The following is a 17,722-nucleotide window of genomic DNA, read 5'->3' as shown; positions in this document are numbered from 1 at the left end:
GAAGAATAGCGCTCGGCCTTGAGGCTCATTGCTTCGGCAATAGTCTGTCTGCGTCCCCGACAGACACCAAGCCAAGCATAGCCTCATGTATCTCTGCCAGATCCTCCCACACACCCTGCTGGACTTCCAGCGTTTGCTGCCTCATGGATGACTCCAGAGGCACATCATCGACCACCGACTGAGCATGTTCCTGGTCCCCAGCAGTCCTCTCCAGCTCCTCCAGTGACTGTGAAGTGCCCTCACTGCTGTGCCCCGGGACACTAGCTGATGATCTAATTCCACTGAGGTGCTAGTATCTGCGCTGGTGCCTGCCTTGAAGAGATGGTGTGACACTGGTGGGTCAGAGACTTCAGGACCCTCAGTTGTGAGAGGGGACCCCTGTGCCTCCTCCTCCCGCTCTGCTCCGCTGATGCTGAAAGGAAGAACAAGGACATTTGATCAGTTAACGTGGGGACACTGTCAATGTGCATCCCTATCCCCCAGACCATTATGTGCTCATCCTTCCATAAGCAATGGTCAATGGTCATATTGCAAACTGCAATCACTGAACATTCAGCACTGCCATGGCTGCTGGGACACTCATGGTGACCTCAGTGCTGGGCTAACATTCCTGCCTGTGGCACCCTAGCCTCACCAGCACCAGTGGACCTGGGCGCATGGCGCCTCTCCAGATCAAGGGCCTCCTGCTCGAACCTGGAAATGATGGCCAACTGGGCCGGCCCTCCGCTAGTCCTCAACGGCTCAGCGGTATTATGTGTATTCTTCTCCTGCAAAGGGGAGAAAAGCATTGATTAGTGCAACTTGTACCTGGAATCTCTTCGCTGCCATCCCACCCCAACCAGAGCGGGACATTGCAGGGCTCCAGTGCCTCCTCACCCTGCTGCTGCCGAACACTCACACAAAGATGCCAGGTCTGTACCCCCACCTTGGCCAAATGTAGCCTCCATCATATTTGGCACCACACGGTCCAACCTCGCAAAGCTAGGAGGCACAAGCATGTGGAGCGCAAAGGACAGCAGTTCGAACGGTGCCTTGCCACCAGGAAGGTCCCCTCCCAGCATGTCAGCACCCTGACTTTGACATGTCCTAGAGTTCCAGCACTGCGTCTAGGTGCAGATCCTCCAGGTTGACCCCAAAACAGTAATGTGGGTGTCACCATACCACATGCTGCGGGTGCAGAACCCATCTCATCACCACCCTCTCGGGCTGACCTTGGCATGGCCAATATCTGCTGGCCCACCCAGCGAAGGATACATGCCGTCAATGATTCACTGCAGTAACTGTACTCAGAGTTCGGGGGGGCAGCCAGGGGGGAAAGTCTACCTGCTGGGTTAAGTGACCAATGCCAGCATGGTACTCACCCTTCCAGAGTGCAAAAGGTCATTGAAATGCTTGTGGCACTGGATCCAGGTGCGCCGCACCACATCGCTGGAGCTCACCATCTCCGCCAGCTCCTCCCAGGCACGTTTGGTCATGTGGGGGGGGGGCCTACTCCTCCTGCCGTGCTGCCACCTCCTCGAGGAGGGCAGCAAGGCAATCATCTGAGAAACGAGAGGCACAGTGCCCCCCTGCCCTACCCTCCTGCCTGGCCTGCTCACCAGCAGTGCTTTGGGGACCCCTTCTGCTGGCCGTGTTTGACAGCCTTTGTAAGGCTGCAGGAGCTCTTTTAAACAGGCCACCCGGTCGCCATTGGACCTGGTGGTCATAGCAGTCCCGTCGCTGCCTGCCCACTCCCGCTGTCCTCGGGGACCATGTTTCACACTGGGCAGGCCTTAATTGGCCTGCCCGCATAAAATGACGGCGCGGACCCGATTGCGGGCGGCAATAGGGTCCATGCCTGCTCCCGCACCAACCGCCCAACAGGCAGTAAGTTCTGCCTCTGGATTCTATCGCAGTTAGGGTGTGAGGCTCATCTTGTGGAGAGCTGTGTCCTGTCCTGTTCTTTCCCCCTGTTGCTCATGCTTACCTGTGGTGAATCACCCAATGCAAACCCCTCTAATTCACTCATTATAGCATGTGAGATGCCAATTGCCTCCTAATGTTAAGCTCTTTGAGGTGTCTCCTTAGAAATGATTCAATTTTAAGTGTTATAATCTATTACTTACAGATACTTAAACTGTGTGCAAAAAAGAAAAGCTCTGCTACATACACATTCTACAAGTCTGTTGGCCTTCTGGGAATGCAAATTCATCTGTTTGAGACTGAGTGTAAGTGTTCCTGAATTTTTCACATGTTACTCCTTGTTGTGTTAAAGCATAGATTGCAGTTCTCAGTCTCTGGGGATGTAATCAATGGATTAAGGTTGTATTAACAGATACTGTTTTTTACTCTTCACTCAATTTTAACATTATTGAGGATAATTTTGACTTTGGCTGATAGTGTTAAACAGGTGATATCAGATCAGTCGCCATTGTATACCCCTCGTAGTTGTAAATGAGAACACCAACTTATATTTATGTTGAGCTTTTAATGTAATAAAATATTCCAAGACAGTTCACAGGAATGTTATAAAACAAATTCAGGAAGGAAGTATAATGGTTGGCCAATCTTTTTATTTTATTCTTTCAAGGGATGTCTGCTTGGTTGTGCCGGCATCACAGGCTAACATCCGTATTCTGCTAACATTTATATGGTTAGCACTAGCTAAACCAGGCATGACCTGCTGAGATAGTAGTCCTGATAATGAAAAACTTATAAATGGAAGTAATCTAAAAATGAGTCTTGAAGATTTCAAGCGATGGGGCTATGGCTATTTCCTTTGCAGCTTGTTCCACTGTGGGATTGTCCCTGAGAAGAAATATTGTTGATATCTATCTCGGAAACAAATAGTCTTTGTAGTTTGTGTGGATGGCTACCTCATGTTTTTTCATTGTCGGAGTGCACTGGGTACTGCTCCCCGTCAATTCCCATCAGTCCATTCCATATTTTATAGGACACGGTGGGTGTCGCTGGCAAGGCCAGCATTTGTTGCCCATCCCTAAATTGCCTTTGAGAAGCTGGTGGTGGTTCACCTTCTTGAACCACTGCAGCCCACATGGTGCAGGTACACCCACCGTGCTGCTGTGAAGGGAGTTCCAGGATTTTGATCCTGCGAACGTTGAAGGACCCATTCTCTGCAAATAAAGGAACATGTTCAAGCCTTGTGCCTTTTTTGAATGACTTGGGAGCCTATAGTTCCCCATTGTGTTCTCCATGGCAACACTTCGGCCATTCAGAGTCAACTTGCCAACCAATCAGCACGCTTTTCTCCTATAATATAAATTGTTGTTATCATTTAAAATTTGAAATTCTTGCATTTTTCCTGATGAGTGCAAGAAAAAAACATTCGGCAACATGTCTCTCTTTTCAGGAATATTCAAATTCTGTGCTACCAAGAAAATGGAAGGTCTGTACAGGGTGGAAGACAGGAGAGAGTTCATGACGAGGGTGTGATGGTGCAGTGCAAAATGAAATAGTTATTGAGACAAATAAATAAACAAAAAAATGGGTTTAGAGGAGGTGTAAATGGGTATAACAGAATCATCACATACAGTGTCCGATAAAATTAATGGGGGCAGAGGATATGATCACTGTTGAGTCTGGAATACTATAAAGTTCCTAATCAAAAGATGGGGTGCTGTTCTTCAAGCTTATGTTTCATTAGAACAGCATAGGAGACTGAGGATAGAGAGATCAGAGCAGGCATGGGGCTAGGGGAATTAAAATGAGAGGTGACTGGAAGCTCAGGCTCACATTTGTTGTCTAAAGGGAGGTGTTCCACAATGCTGAGGTAGCATTGAAATTCCTTAATTCCCAAAGGCAAGTGTGCAAATAGTACTAGAAGCCCACCCACAATATTAAATTAATTTGATACAGGAAAATGTGATGGGGTCAGGTCTGGTCACCACTGTGGCTGGAAGTGCAATTCCAGCTGTAACCCCATCATGGAGGAAAATCCAACCTGATGTCTTAAGAACTTAAAACTTTGGGGCCACTTTTGACAGGTCGATATCTTGGATTGTTCAGACACTGTGGGCGAAATTTTCCAGTCCCATCCACAGTCAGGATTTTCTGGTCCTATCAACCTCTCTGAGTTTTCCATTCTAGCTTACGATGGTTCTCGCTGCAGACGGGATTGGAAAATCTCGGCCTATGTCTCATTTTTGCATTGTAGAAATCAGGAGCATAAGGAAATATGGGGCCTCTAGTCTGCTAGGCCCACTGCAAGAATGGGCTGTCTTGACTACACCTGACGCCTGGCCACCAGGGAAATCTGGTGTGCGAGTGGCCAAATCGGCAATTTAAAAAAAATCTAGCTGAAGGTGGAACTGGAAGGTGCAGAAGTCTACCTTCCTTCTGATCTCTCTCATCTGGTCCCCTATCTCCCCACCCCACCCAATCACTTCTCATCTTTTCCAGTCGCTCTCTCCCCTTTCTTGGTCACCTCTCTACCACCTGATTACCTACTCTGATCACTCCCTTGATTTTCCCCTCCTTCTGCTGGTCACCCCCACCATCCTGATTGCTCCTCTCCCCCCACCCCCATTCCCCACCCAGGGTCGATCTGGCACAACGCAGTATTTCAAAATTGAAATCTCCTTCACCGGTAAGATGCCTGGAGATGTCCAGCTGCAGCCTGTGGATGAGGCCTGAGGTCCAAAGTTGGGTGTACCTCAGGCCTAACTGTTCCTGTGCAAGGATGTCATGTGAGCAAATTTAATGGACAGAAAGTGTAAACTTAAAATGGGAACTGAATTATCTCTGCAACCTCTGGCACGTTTATCCCCTTCACTCTAATCACCATCACCTGAAAATTAGGCTTCATCTTAATCTCACTCATTATAAAAATGTATGTTCCTAGACTTTCTCTTTGGGTGGTGTTAATTTCATATCTAGATTCCTCTTATGCTAGTCAAGATTAATTGTTTCTAATGCAGTCATCTGTTCTCCAACTTAGAAGATGCACAGAGCAAGCTAACAAAAAGGATATGATAGGGTTTACATTTACCTGTGTTAATAGCTGCAATTTTTCTCTGTTAGTTTATCCTCATGGGATCACACTCGTATCATCTGTTTCTGGCTCTGAGAAGAAGCAGGCACTGAGTTTCTGTGCACAGAGTTCAGAGGAGCTTCAGAAGTTTGTGGAGGAGCTGAAAGAGTCAATAGCAGAGGTGACAGAGATGGAGCAAATTCGAATTGATTGTGAGTAGTCATGTTTTCAGCGTGATTGTTACTGCAAATACAATGACCTGTCAGCTGGGTGCAATTGATTAAAACAGGAAGCCCTTGTTCTCTGCAAGTATCCAGTGATTTTAGTTATTGATTTTGAGGACTCTCAACTTTATTCCTGCAGTTTTACAATGCAGGAGGAAACTGAATGAGTCTGCATTAACCATCGCCCCTTGACATTCAATGGCATTACCATCGCTGAATTTCTCACTGTCAACATCCTGGGGTTACCATTTACCAGAAACTGAACCAGCCACATAAATAGTGTGGCTACAAGAGCAGGTCAGAGGCTAGAAATCCTGTGATACGTAACTCACCTCCTGACTTCCCAAAGTCTGTCCACCATCTACAAAGGTCAAGTCAGGAACGTGATGGAATACCCTCCACATGCCTGGATGAGTGCAGCTCCAATAACACTCAAGAAGCTTGAAACCATCCAGGACAAAGCAGCTCACTTTATTGACACCCCTTCCACAAACATTCACTCCCTCCACCACCAATGAACAGTAGCAGCAATGTGTACCATCTAGACGATGCACTGCAGAAACTCACCATGGCTCCTTAGAAAGCACCTTCCAAATCCATGATCATTACCAATCTAGAAGGACAAGGGCAGCAGATACATGGGAACACCACCACCTGGAATTTCCTCTCCAAGTCACTCACCATCCTGACTTGGAAATATATCGCTGTTCCTTCACTGTTGCTGGGTCAAAATCCTTGGACTCCCTCCCTGTGGATGTACCTGCAATAGTTCACAAAGGCAGCTCACTGCCAGCTTCTCAAGGGCAAGTGGGGATGGGCAATAAATGCTGGCCTAGCCAGTGACACCCACATCCCATAAATGAATTTTAAAAACCCTTTAATACCTATGCCTAAGAAAAATCTAACAAACTCAGTTATTAAACCCTTTGATTGAGCTTCAGCCTCAACAGCCTTTTACAAGAGAGTTCCAGATTTTCACTACCCTTTGCATGAAGAAATGTTTCTTGACATCACCCCTGAACACCCTAGCTCTAATTTTAAGGTTAAGCCACCTTGTTCTAGACTCTCCACCAGACAAAATAGTTTCTCTCTATCTACCCTATCAACCCTTAATCTTGATTACGCAAGGGAATACAAGCCCAGTCAATGTAACCTGTCCTGATAATGCAACCCTTTTAGCCTTGGTGTTATTCTAATGAATCCACATTCCCTGCAAGGCCAGTATATTCTTTCTGAGGTGCAGTACCCCGAACTGAATGCAGAATTCTAAATGGGGTCCAACCTACAGGGCTTTATGTAACTGTTACATAATTTCCTCCTCTCTCTCTATTCCTGTCCTCTCGAGGTAAAGACCAACATTGCACTAATTTTTAAATAATTTTTTTAAAAAATTGTCTACACCTGTCCATTAACTTTGAGTGTTTCTGTATTTCGGCCCCTAAATTTCACTGCTCTGTATAGCTTCCTAACTTCTCACTATTTAGAAAATGCTCTGATCTATCTTTCTTGGGTCCAAAGTGGATGACCTCACATTTCCCCAAATTGAACTTCATCTCCCATAGATTTCCCACTCACTTAATTATTGCTGTTCCTTTGCAACTTCCTGCTCTCATTTACACTATTTATTATGCCACCTAACTTAGTCAATTGAATTTATAATTATTTATTCCTACATCTAGTGAAAAGCTGAGGACCCAGTACAGGTCCCTTGGGGCCATCACTATTCGCATGTGGCCAATTGGAGTACATGCCCTTTAGATCCACTCTTGTCCCCTACCTCTTAATCAATTCCAAACTCATGTTAATATATTGCCTCTAATTCCATGTGCTCTCATTTTTGTTAGAAGTCTCTGATGTGGAACTTTACCATATGCCTTCTGAGATATTTAGATAATCCCTCACCTACCATGTTCAAATTAATATCCAAATTCCTATAACTTAAAACATCCATGTTGTCTTGCACAATGTTATGTTGGTAACACTTCCTTGTTTTCTCCAGTGTTGAAGTCAGACAATGAATACATCAAATATTACCTTCTTTGAATTCTACAACAGTAGATTTTGTTGAGATTTCCAATAGTCTGACCTTAAACATCATGAAAGTGATGAGATAAGATATATATTCATCAGAGAAGCAAAGCCATTCAGTCCTTCCTCATAAATGAAATAAGCATTGTAACTTAGTTTTTATGTTGTATTCTGTTTGGGCAAACTCTGCTGATAGCAAGAAAATGTTAGGACTGAGTTTGAAAAGCAAAAATGTGAGATTTTTGAAGAGCTGACCAACATGGTAGATAGGGGAGTGTCTATGGGAGTTAGCTATTTGGACTTTCAGAAAGCATTTCAAAAGAGATTACTAGCGAAAATGAAAGCATATGGAACACGGTGACATGGAAGGAAGAGAGCGAATTTAGAGAACATTCTTGGATTGGTGAGATGTGGCAAGTGGTGATACCCAGTACTGGGGCCTCAGATTTTCATTATATTTACGTACATATATATATTGCAGATATATATATATTGCAGATAGTGATAGTCCATGTCCAAATGCAGCAGGACCTGGACAATATCCAGGCTTGGGCTGACAAGTGGCAAGTAACATCCGCGCCACATAAGTGCTGGGCAATGACCATTTCCAACAAGAGAGAATCTAACCATCGCCCCTTGACATTCATTGGTATTAGCATCACTGAATCCCTCACTATCAACATCCTGGGGATTACCATTGACCAGAAACTGAACTGAACTAACCTTATAAATACTGTGGTTACAAGAACAGGTTAGAGGCTAGGAATCCTGTGATGAGTAACTCACCCTCTAATTCCCCAAAGCCTGTCCACCATCTACAAGACAAAAGTCAGGAGTGTGATGGAATACTCCTCACTTGCCTGGATGAGTGCAGCTCCCTCAGCACTCAAGCTTGGTACCATCCAGGACAAAGCAGCCCGTTTGATTAGCAGCCCTTCCACAAACATTCACTCCCCCCACCACCAAAGCACCAGTGTGTACCATCTACAAGGTAAACTGTAGGAATTCACCATGGCTCCTTAGACACCTTCCAAACCCATGACCACTACCATCTAGAAGGACAAGGACAGCAGATAGTTGAGAACACCACTACCTGGAAGTCCCCCTCCAAGTCACTCAGCGTCCTAACTTGGAAATATATCGCCGTTCCTTCACTGTCACTGGGTCAAAATCCTGGAACTCCCTTCCTAACAGCACTGTGGGTGTACCTACACCACATGGACTGCAGCGGTTCAAGAAGGCAGCTCACCACTACCTTCTCAGGGGCAGCTAGGGATGGGCAATAAATGCTGGCCCAGCCAGTGAAACCACATCCCATGAATGAATAAAAAAAAAAGATGGAGTTCACTATGGGGTTTAGCACTTTGGATCTGAGAGACAAATCTGAATGTTTTCTCGATAGTGAAGTAGGAGCTACGGAGGAGCAAAGGGGCTTAAGTGTGTCTGTACATAGATCAATGCACAAGTGCAAAATGTAATCAAAAAAGTTAAAGGAATGTTAACATTTATCTCAAGGCAGTTGGAATACAAACATGGAATGCTTAAGTTGTTGTGCACTGTGTTAGTTGAGAGATGATCTAATTGAGCTGTCTAAAATGATAGGGAAGATAGCAAGAAACTATTTCCAATGGTGGGGATCTGAAAAGAAGCGGACACTATCTTAAAATTACAGCTAAGCCATTTACAAGTCAAATGAAGTTAATACATTTCTGTACCAAAATGAGTGAACTTCATTCTAATTGATTGAGGCTTAACACATCTGCTTGTATGGGTATTATTTTAGAAGCTTCTCCATGAATAAAAATAAGATTATATGTTTTTCTTTTACTTAGGATGGAATTTTACAGGGCCGTCAGTCCTGGGATGGGACTGTGAAATGTGGCAAGCCATTCTTAGCTCCACTGACTCCGGCGGGAAGTAAAATCCCGCCGCTGTAAAATCCTGCCCTTTGTCTCTAAAGAAGATCATTCCAAAATGCAGAAGGATTTTTAATTCTCCCCACTTGTCCCCGAGAGATTATTTTTAAGATCATTTTGAAGTGAGGTCTGTTTCTTGCCACTTTTTTGTGGCAATGTTTTGATGTCTTAATGAAGCATATTTGGAATCCTATACTATTGACAGGACCGATGAATCAGAAACTGAGCTGTTAACATCGAACTCATTTTCAACTGTGAATCAGCAATGTACTCAAGGTGTCATCTCACGTCTAAAAACAGCAAGCTGCCTCTGTTGCATATTTATGATGAAACTTATCTAAACTTTTGTCCCTAGAATTGTTTGTGCAAGTGTGTGCAGATGGTGTAGTTTTAGCATTTCAAATGACTTCCCACCATAAACCGTGCCAACCTTGTACCAATACACTCCTACATTTCAACCTAATTTTCCAGATGTGAGAGTGCCTGAAGGGTCTGTTACAATACATTGCTTGGGGAAAAGCTTGTCAAAAATTAAAATGAAGGTGTCACTGAACTTGCTGACCTCTGTTTGTCTTTATATTTAAACTGTAATGCCACCAAAAGTATGGATCATACATGAGAAAATTAAAGAGTAAAATTGAGGGTTTCCATTGAAAGGCCCTAGCTGCAATATTTGGCTCTGTGGTACCGCTGGTGCAACAGAAGCCTAGGGCTTCTAAGGTGGCAATGGAACTGCGCCCAGCCTTTGTACCACACCATGATTGTATGATACCAGCACCGGTGTGTACTGTGTGTGCAGGAGCATGTTCAGTAGGCAGATCATGACATCAGACAAGGTCTAATGCCAATTTGGCACACATCCTGCTGTTTTGGACCTCATAGGTCCTAACAATGCTTTGTCTTAAACACCCCAGCTAACCATACATTTTGCAACACAAGAGACAGTGCACCCACGCTCCCCCCCCTCCCCCCCCCACCTCTCGCCTCACTAGCATTTAAATAATGCTAGATGAAGGTTCTAAATGAAGGTTCATATAGAATAGAATCAAAGGAACACAGAAATCTATGGCTCAGGAGGAGGCCATTCAGCCCATTGTGTTCCAGCCAAACCCCAGATTGCCGCTCTTGATGCACTTCAAGTGGATATCCAAGTATTTTTCAAAGATGATGAGGTTTTCTGCCTCTATCAACCTTTTCAGGCAGAGTTCCAGAGCAAGTTGCAGGTGGCAGTGTTTCCATGCGCCTGCTGCCCTTGTTCTTTGTGGTGGTAGTGGCTGTGGGTTTGGAAGGTACTGTCAAAGGAGCCTTGGCGAGCTGCTGCAGTGGACCTTATAGAAGCACACACAACTGCAATGGTGTTACTGATGGTAGTGGGAATGAATATTCAAGGTGATGGACCACCACCAACACCCTTCAGGCAAATGAAAAAAAATCCCTCAACTTCCTTCCAGTTCTTTTTTAAAATTCATTCTTGGGATGTGGGCATTGCTGGTAAGGTCAGCATTTATTGCCCATCCCTAATTGCCCTTGAGAAGCTGGTGGTGAGCTGCCACTTTGAATCGCTACAGTCCCTGTGGTGTAAGTACACCTAGAGTGATGTTAGGGAAGGTGTTTCAGGATTTTGACCTAGTGAAGGCGAAGGAACGAGAGGCAGTTCCAATTCAGAACAGTGTGTGATTTGGAGAGGAATTTGGAGATAGTGAAGTTCCTATATGTCTGCTGCCCTTGTCCTCTTATGTGGCAGAGGTTGAAGGTTTGGAAACTTAACTGGATCAGCCATATAAGAGCAGGTCAGAGGTTGGGAATTCTGTGGCAAATAACTCACCTCCTGACTCCCCAAAGCTGTCCACCATCTAGTCTGGAGTATGATGGAATACTAACAACTTGCCTGGATGAGTGCAGCTCCAACTACGCTCAAAAAGCATGATACCATCAAAGACCAAGCAGTCTACTTGATCAGCATCCCATCCACCATTTTAAACATTTACTCCCTCCACCACCACTGTACCATGGCTGCAGTCTCTACCATCAACAAGATGCACTGCAGCAACTTGAAAAGGCTCCTTTGACAGCCTCTTTCAGACATGTGAACTCTACTACCCAGTAGGACAAGGGCAGCAGGTGCAGGGGAAGACCACAACTTTCAAGTTACCCTCCAAGTCACACACAATCCTGATTTGGAACCATATTGCCTTTCCCCACTGTCACTGGATCAAAATCCTGTAACTCCCTGTGGGTGTAATTGTGTAACTACAGCAGATGGACTATGGTTCAAGAACGCAGCTCACCACCATGTTCTCATGCGCAATTAGGGATGGACAATAAATGCTGACCTTGCCAATGATGCTCACAAACCCTAAACAAATATAAAGAAACAAATCTAGGAGCAGTGTCTGATTTGGCAACGATTCACCAAGAAGGTGATTGCTGAACTCTGCCACTTCCTGTAACTGGAATTACAACTGCACAGCGGGGTGAGGACGGTGTTACCAGTTGCTGTGAGGATCAACGTGGGCCTTAATTTCTATTTAGTGGATTCTTTCAGGCAGCAGCCAGAGACATTGCCAACATTTCACTCTTCACTGTGCGTCACCAAACCAGGGAAGTGACCGAGGCTTTGTATGCCCCCCATCTTGCTCCTTCACCACCCCCACCCCCGCCCCCGCCCCCCACTACCCATTGCATTCTAGGGTTGTCAGGTGAATGATCTGTCCACATAAGAAGGGATTTTACTTCAAAAACAACCAGACAATAATCTGAGTCTGACTTGTATTATCAGAGTGCAACAAAGATTTCACACTAAAATAAAACGTACATTTTATTGGCATTGGCATTACTCATGAAGGGGCCTTTCTAGAGCACCTTTAATATAAAAAGAAATGTCCCAAGGTACTTCACAGGAGCATTATAAAACAAACTTTGACATTGAACCACATAAGGAGATATTTGGACAGTAACCTAAAGGTTGATGAAAGAGGCAGGTTTTAAAGGCCACCTCAAAGGAGGAGAGATAGGTAGAGAGGCAGAGAGGCTGCGGGAGGGAGGTCCAGAGCTTAAGGGTTGGTAGCTGAGGTCACAGCCGCCAAAGGTGGAGCAATAAAAATCAGAGATGTGCAAGAGGCCAGAATTGAAAAAGTGCTGAATTCTCAGAGGCATTTAGCAAAATGTTACAGTTTCTGATTTGTCTCGAATCGCTGTCTCACACATCTAACAGCATTCTTGTGAGTACACTTTGTTCGCTACAACTGAGAATCTGTAATTTTTGTATACTTCTCACAGAACTATTTGCGAGCACTCGATATAACTTCAGCATTTATAATTCATTTTTCAAAATGCTGGTTATTGCCACACAGACCTGAGATAGGCAGGCCAAGGCAAATAATTTTAGTATTTACAATAAAGTACTAATATGAAGTACTGAAAGTGTCAAGTCCTATATGAACATTATAGAGGTACATTTGCCTTGTCCATTGGGAAGACATATCAGAAACTCAGTGGCATGCTGCACATCATTTTCTGACCATTATTCTAAATGCTTGAAAAATCATGCACTGTGCGTGGGTGAATTCCTGATATGAACTCTTGGCAAGTTAGGCTTTGTCCCCTAACAGCTTGACGTCAGAAAATAACCCTTCACCATAAGCGTGCAAACATTTAAAAGCTTACCGTCAATCAATTCCCTGAAGAATAATTTTCATTTTGAGAGTGAATACCTGAGCAATGTTAAAGTTTTATTTGTGAACAGTGATCTTGTGGTCATTGATGTATGTATGTATATAAGCGAACCAGATTAAAGCTGTTTAGTTGGGTATTTGAACTCCTTGTGCATGCATCAGTCTCTTTTTATCCTGAAAAGATATCATCACAGGGAGCTGTCCCAGAAGTGTTTTTTTCCCTTTATTCTTTCACAGGATGTGGGTGTGACTGGCATACCAGCATTTGTTGTCCATTCCTAATTGCCCCTTGAACTGAGTGGCTTAACCACCATTTCAGAGGGTGGTTAAGAGTCAATCACATTACTGTGGGTCTGAAGTCACATGTAGGCCAGACCAAATGGATTTTTATAACAATTGATGATAGTTGTCATGGTTAACATCACTGAGACTAGCTTTAAATTCCAGATTTATTAACTGAATTTAAATTCCACCAGCTGCCATGGTAGGGTTTGAACCCATATCCCCAGAGCATTTGCCTGGGTTTCTGGATTACTGGTTCAGCAACATTACCACCAGGCCAACTTCTCCCCTATGTTTGACACCTTCAATAAGTTGTTCACCTCTACTTAAGCCAAAAGACATATTTTGTATAAGCTTGAGCAGCACTACAGTCCCAAGCCTTTGGAGAATGCAGAAAGCTATCGGGTTTGGAACAACGCATCAGTTGTCCGGTGACGACATTGGAGAGTTTATCATGTCTTTGAAAAAGTTGTCCAAGCAATGTAATTTTGAAGAATTTCAAGAGAAAGCATTACAGGACAGATTTTCGTGCTGTTTAAAAAGTGAACACATTTGCTGTAAGTTTCTGGCATTCCCAAAGTTAACTTTCAACATAGCTTGTCAAACAGCATTGTCCATGGGCATAGCAGAATGTGACTCAAGAGAAGTCAGAGTTAGCAAATGCCAGTCATCTGCTGAAGTAAATAGGCTGAAGCTGAGTAAGCAGAAGGCCCCAAAACAGCAGTTAGCTGTATCAGAAGTATGACAAAGTCCTGTTGCTGGTGCTCAGGCCAACATTGGGCACAGAAATGTCCATTTGTGAAAGCAGAGGGGAAAAAGAAGGCTAATCTCACCAAGACATATCAAAAGAATGTGAACAGAGAAAACACTGGCTGGAGGACACAGCAGTGACTGCATACAGTTGTTTGACAGCGCCAGGTCGATGAGGGGGTCGGTTGACATCAGTGGGGTGTTCGGTTGACATCCATATAATCTGAAGCACAAGGATGTTCAGTGGAAATTCATAGGGCATTGTAGTTCAAGTAGCATAGGATGGAGCTGTGGTAAACATGGAGGTCGACACAGGTACATACGAACATACATACGAACATACGAGTTAGGAGCAGGAGTAGGCCACTTGGCCCCTCGAACCTGCTCCGCCATTCAATAAGATCATGGCTGATCTGAATTTAACCTTAACCCCACATTCCTGCCTACCCCGATAACCTTTCACCCCCTTGTTAATCAAGAATCTATCTAGTTCTGCCTGAAAAATATTCAAAGACTCTGCTTCCACTGCCTTTTGAGGAAGAGGGTTCCAAAGACTCACAACCCTCAGACAGAAAAAATTCCTCCTCATCTCTGCCTTAAATGAGTGACCCCTTATTTTTAAACAGTGACCCATAGTTCTAGATTTACCCACAAGTGGAAACATTCTCTCCACATCCACCCTGTCAAGACACCTCAGGATCTTAAAGTTTCAATTAAGTTGCTTCTTACTCTTCTAAATTCCAGTGGATACCAGCCTAAACTGTCCATCAGTTACTGTGATTTCTGACTCACTATACAGTGACAAGTTGTGTTAATATCAACTGGAGAAATCATGCATAGAATTATGAAGTTATGGGGGAGAGAAAATTCCCATAATGGGAAGTATGTTGGTTCCAGCCACGTACAATGAGCAATGTGTAAAATTGCCCATCATTGTGGCGAAGGGTGAAAAACCAGCCTTGTTAGGAAGCAACCGGTTAGCACTTATGTTAAATTGAAACAAGCTTTCTCATGTAGAAGCGGAATTTGCAACGTATGACGACCAAGATTTTGGTTATTCTTTCACGGCTTGCGGGCATCGCCAGCTAGGCCAGCATACTCTCAGGTGTTCAATGAAACAAGCAAACAGATTCAAGGATATAAAGCCAATGTATGTTATGTGGGGAGCCAGGGTTGTAATTCCTGAAATGTACAAATCGCAGTTGCTGTGCGATAATCAACACTTAGGGATGAGCTTGACAAAAGAGTCTATCTTTGGTGGCCAGGGTTAGATAATATTATAGAAGACAAAGTGAAACAGTGAAGAGTATGTCAAGCAGTAGAAAAGAAGCTGCCTTCAATCTCTTTGCAACCATGGAAATGGCCAACTCGAGTGCGGCAGAGGCTGCATATAGATTTTGCAGAATTTGAATGGCAGAAGCTATTCATTGTGATAGATAGCCATTCGAAGTGGGTTAAAGGGGATTCCAATGAACTGAATGACTAGCAAAGCTCTTGATATTTTGCATAGCTTGTTTGCTGCTTATGGGTTACCAGAAGGATTTGTGACTGACCATGGACCCCAAGATTATGATTCAAAAGTTTTGTTCAAAAGGGTTTTCAAATTTCATGAGGATAAATGGGTAAAAACACACTAGAGTTCCACTTATTATCCTGCCTCAAAGGGAGTAGCAGAACACACAATGCAAATTGTTAAGCGTGCTCTTGTTAGCAAATGCTAGCTACAAATTAGAAGAAATGTCAGTTGTTGTTGAATCACAAACTTGCAATTTTTTTGTTTATTTATCGTAATGCATCTCACACCACTACCATCAGAACACCATCTGAATTGTTTCTTAGAAGGCAGTCTTGGATGAGGTTTTCATTGCTGAAGCCACATTTAGCACAGTCAATAGAAGAAAAGAAATCTAGGCAGAAAGAGATCCACAATAGGGGTAGAGTGAGAAAAAGCAGTCTGTAATTGACCAGAAGGTTAGGGTGAAAGAACATTATCATAAGCGGTTGAAGTGGTTACCAGAAAGAGTTGTGAAAATATGTGGTCCTCACACATATTTGGTCAAGGTGTTAGGTACTGTAAAAGTTGGGTTTGTACTTATAATGTTTTACCTTCGGAGGTTCACAGAAAAGAAGGTTGGGAAGAATCAAATGAATCTGATGAATCGGATAGTTCGGATGTAATTATAAGTTGTTTCTGAACCTAGTTCAAATCCAGGTCAGAGTCAGACAGAAATGCCTGAGGAAGTGGGAATTTCGATTGAATGTCAAGGGCAGAATTATTCCTTGCTGGAGAAAACTTCTCCTGAGCCTCAGGCCCAGATGGATCAAGGTACTTCCCCAGGTTCTGAAAGTTTGGGTCAAGAAAGGAGGTATCCTCTTCGGAATAGGAAACCAGTGGTTAGGCTGGACTTGTGAATAAATGAAAAAGAAGAAATGTATATAAGTTGTATGGAATTTGAACTTTGTATAACATTTTCATTAAGGAGGAGGGACTGTAATAGCACCCTGTTATGGCCACTTGTGTATGTATGTGTATAAGCAAGCTGCAATAACTGGTTCAATTGGGTACTTGAACTCCATACACATGCACAAGGCTCTTTTTGCCCAGCAGAGATATCACACAGTGAGGTTCAGTCTGCTTCAGATTCCTGCCCATGTAATCTTTCAAATGTCAAGAATCACACTTCTGAGTACTTAAGGAAAATACATTAAAACATTTGAAATGCATTGAGCGACTAGCACTTGCATGTGAAAAGATTATAATTCAAAAAACACTAGGCTCTTCCTCATCCTGATGCAGAGAAAGGGTCAATCAGCACTTTTTATTAAAACTGTTCCCATTTTAATACCTTGTGAGGAGCAAAGAGTTGAAAATAAAATGATTGTGGGGTGGCAGCAGCAGAGCAGGATCAAAGCTGACACTCATCTAATTTTCCATTTTTGAAAAGCCATCCTGGTTATTTTGTGCACTCTGCTTCCATGTAATCTCCCACATAACTGTTGTTCTGTCCCCAATGGGTCAGGATGTCAGCCTTGTTTAAATGTCAGTGGACAATCGTTCAAGGGACAGCTGAGGATTCAAACAGATTGCACTTATTGCAACCTGGCCTTTATTTACCACTTGTCTGTGTTTTCACTCCGTCTGCGATAAGTTTATAATCAAAAGCCTTAGTTCTTGGTTATTTACGCACTTTCATTTGCTGCATAGCATCTAGTAGAAGGAAATAAATTGCCAAGCAGACTGGATTTAAACCCACTACATTTAATCTAGAGGACAATCCAGTGCTCAAAAAAGTATCAGAGAGGAAAAAGTTATCAGGGATGATGTAGTTCCAGTGACTTTGGACATCAAGCAAAAGGTAGAAATAATTGAAAAATTTCAAGTTAGCATTTTATGAAAATTATAAGTAAAATGGTTATATTTAAATTTATATCAAATTTATCATTCCTTTTCAATTCCTACCACAGGGGAGCTGGAAAAACAACAGGGGGCAAAAACCCATTCCGCAAAGAATAATGGAGCTCAGCTTGACATTCGAACCAAACCAAGATCTCCATCAGGTCAGGCTGCTTTACTTTATACTCGAGGGACACAACGTCAGCTACAATGATCAACTCATTGGCTAGGTCATTGACTTAGAATAGCTAGCTTATGCTAAAGCAGCAGGGTGGCGATCTGAGAATATAAAATGTATTCACCTTTTAAAAATTTGCAGCTGTCTGAAGTAGCAATGAGATAAATGGATATTAATTTTATGTTGTAGACTCATCTGTCGATGAAAGTGGAAGTTGCCAGGTCACAGGTTTTAAAGAATTATTACAGAAAGTAAACCATGCCCAAGTTCTATTGACTAGTTCCTGTAATTGGCTAAAGCGGAATGT

The 17,722-nt window shown here is 43.4% G+C and overlaps 1 protein-coding gene across 1 annotated transcript in view; it reads left to right on the top strand.

Annotated features, from left to right (window-relative positions):
• LOC144696823 (IQ motif and SEC7 domain-containing protein 3-like) overlaps nt 1–17,451 on the top strand; it is a 220,584-nt gene extending 203,133 nt beyond the window's left edge. Inside the window, exons 8-11 of the mRNA XM_078568571.1 lie at nt 2,108–2,207; nt 5,020–5,181; nt 16,056–16,169; nt 17,309–17,451. Coding sequence (XP_078424697.1) covers nt 2,108–2,207; nt 5,020–5,181; nt 16,056–16,169; nt 17,309–17,451 — 519 coding nt within the window. The remainder of the gene's footprint in view (nt 1–2,107; nt 2,208–5,019; nt 5,182–16,055; nt 16,170–17,308) is intronic.
• The last annotated feature ends 271 nt before the right edge of the window (nt 17,452–17,722 follow it).

This window comes from Cetorhinus maximus, chromosome 22 (assembly GCF_964194155.1).
Source record: "Cetorhinus maximus chromosome 22, sCetMax3.hap1.1, whole genome shotgun sequence".
NCBI lineage: Eukaryota > Metazoa > Chordata > Chondrichthyes > Lamniformes > Cetorhinidae > Cetorhinus > Cetorhinus maximus.
The sequence above is the reverse complement of the archived record's forward strand: the minus strand, read 5'-3'. Positions and strand labels throughout refer to the sequence as shown.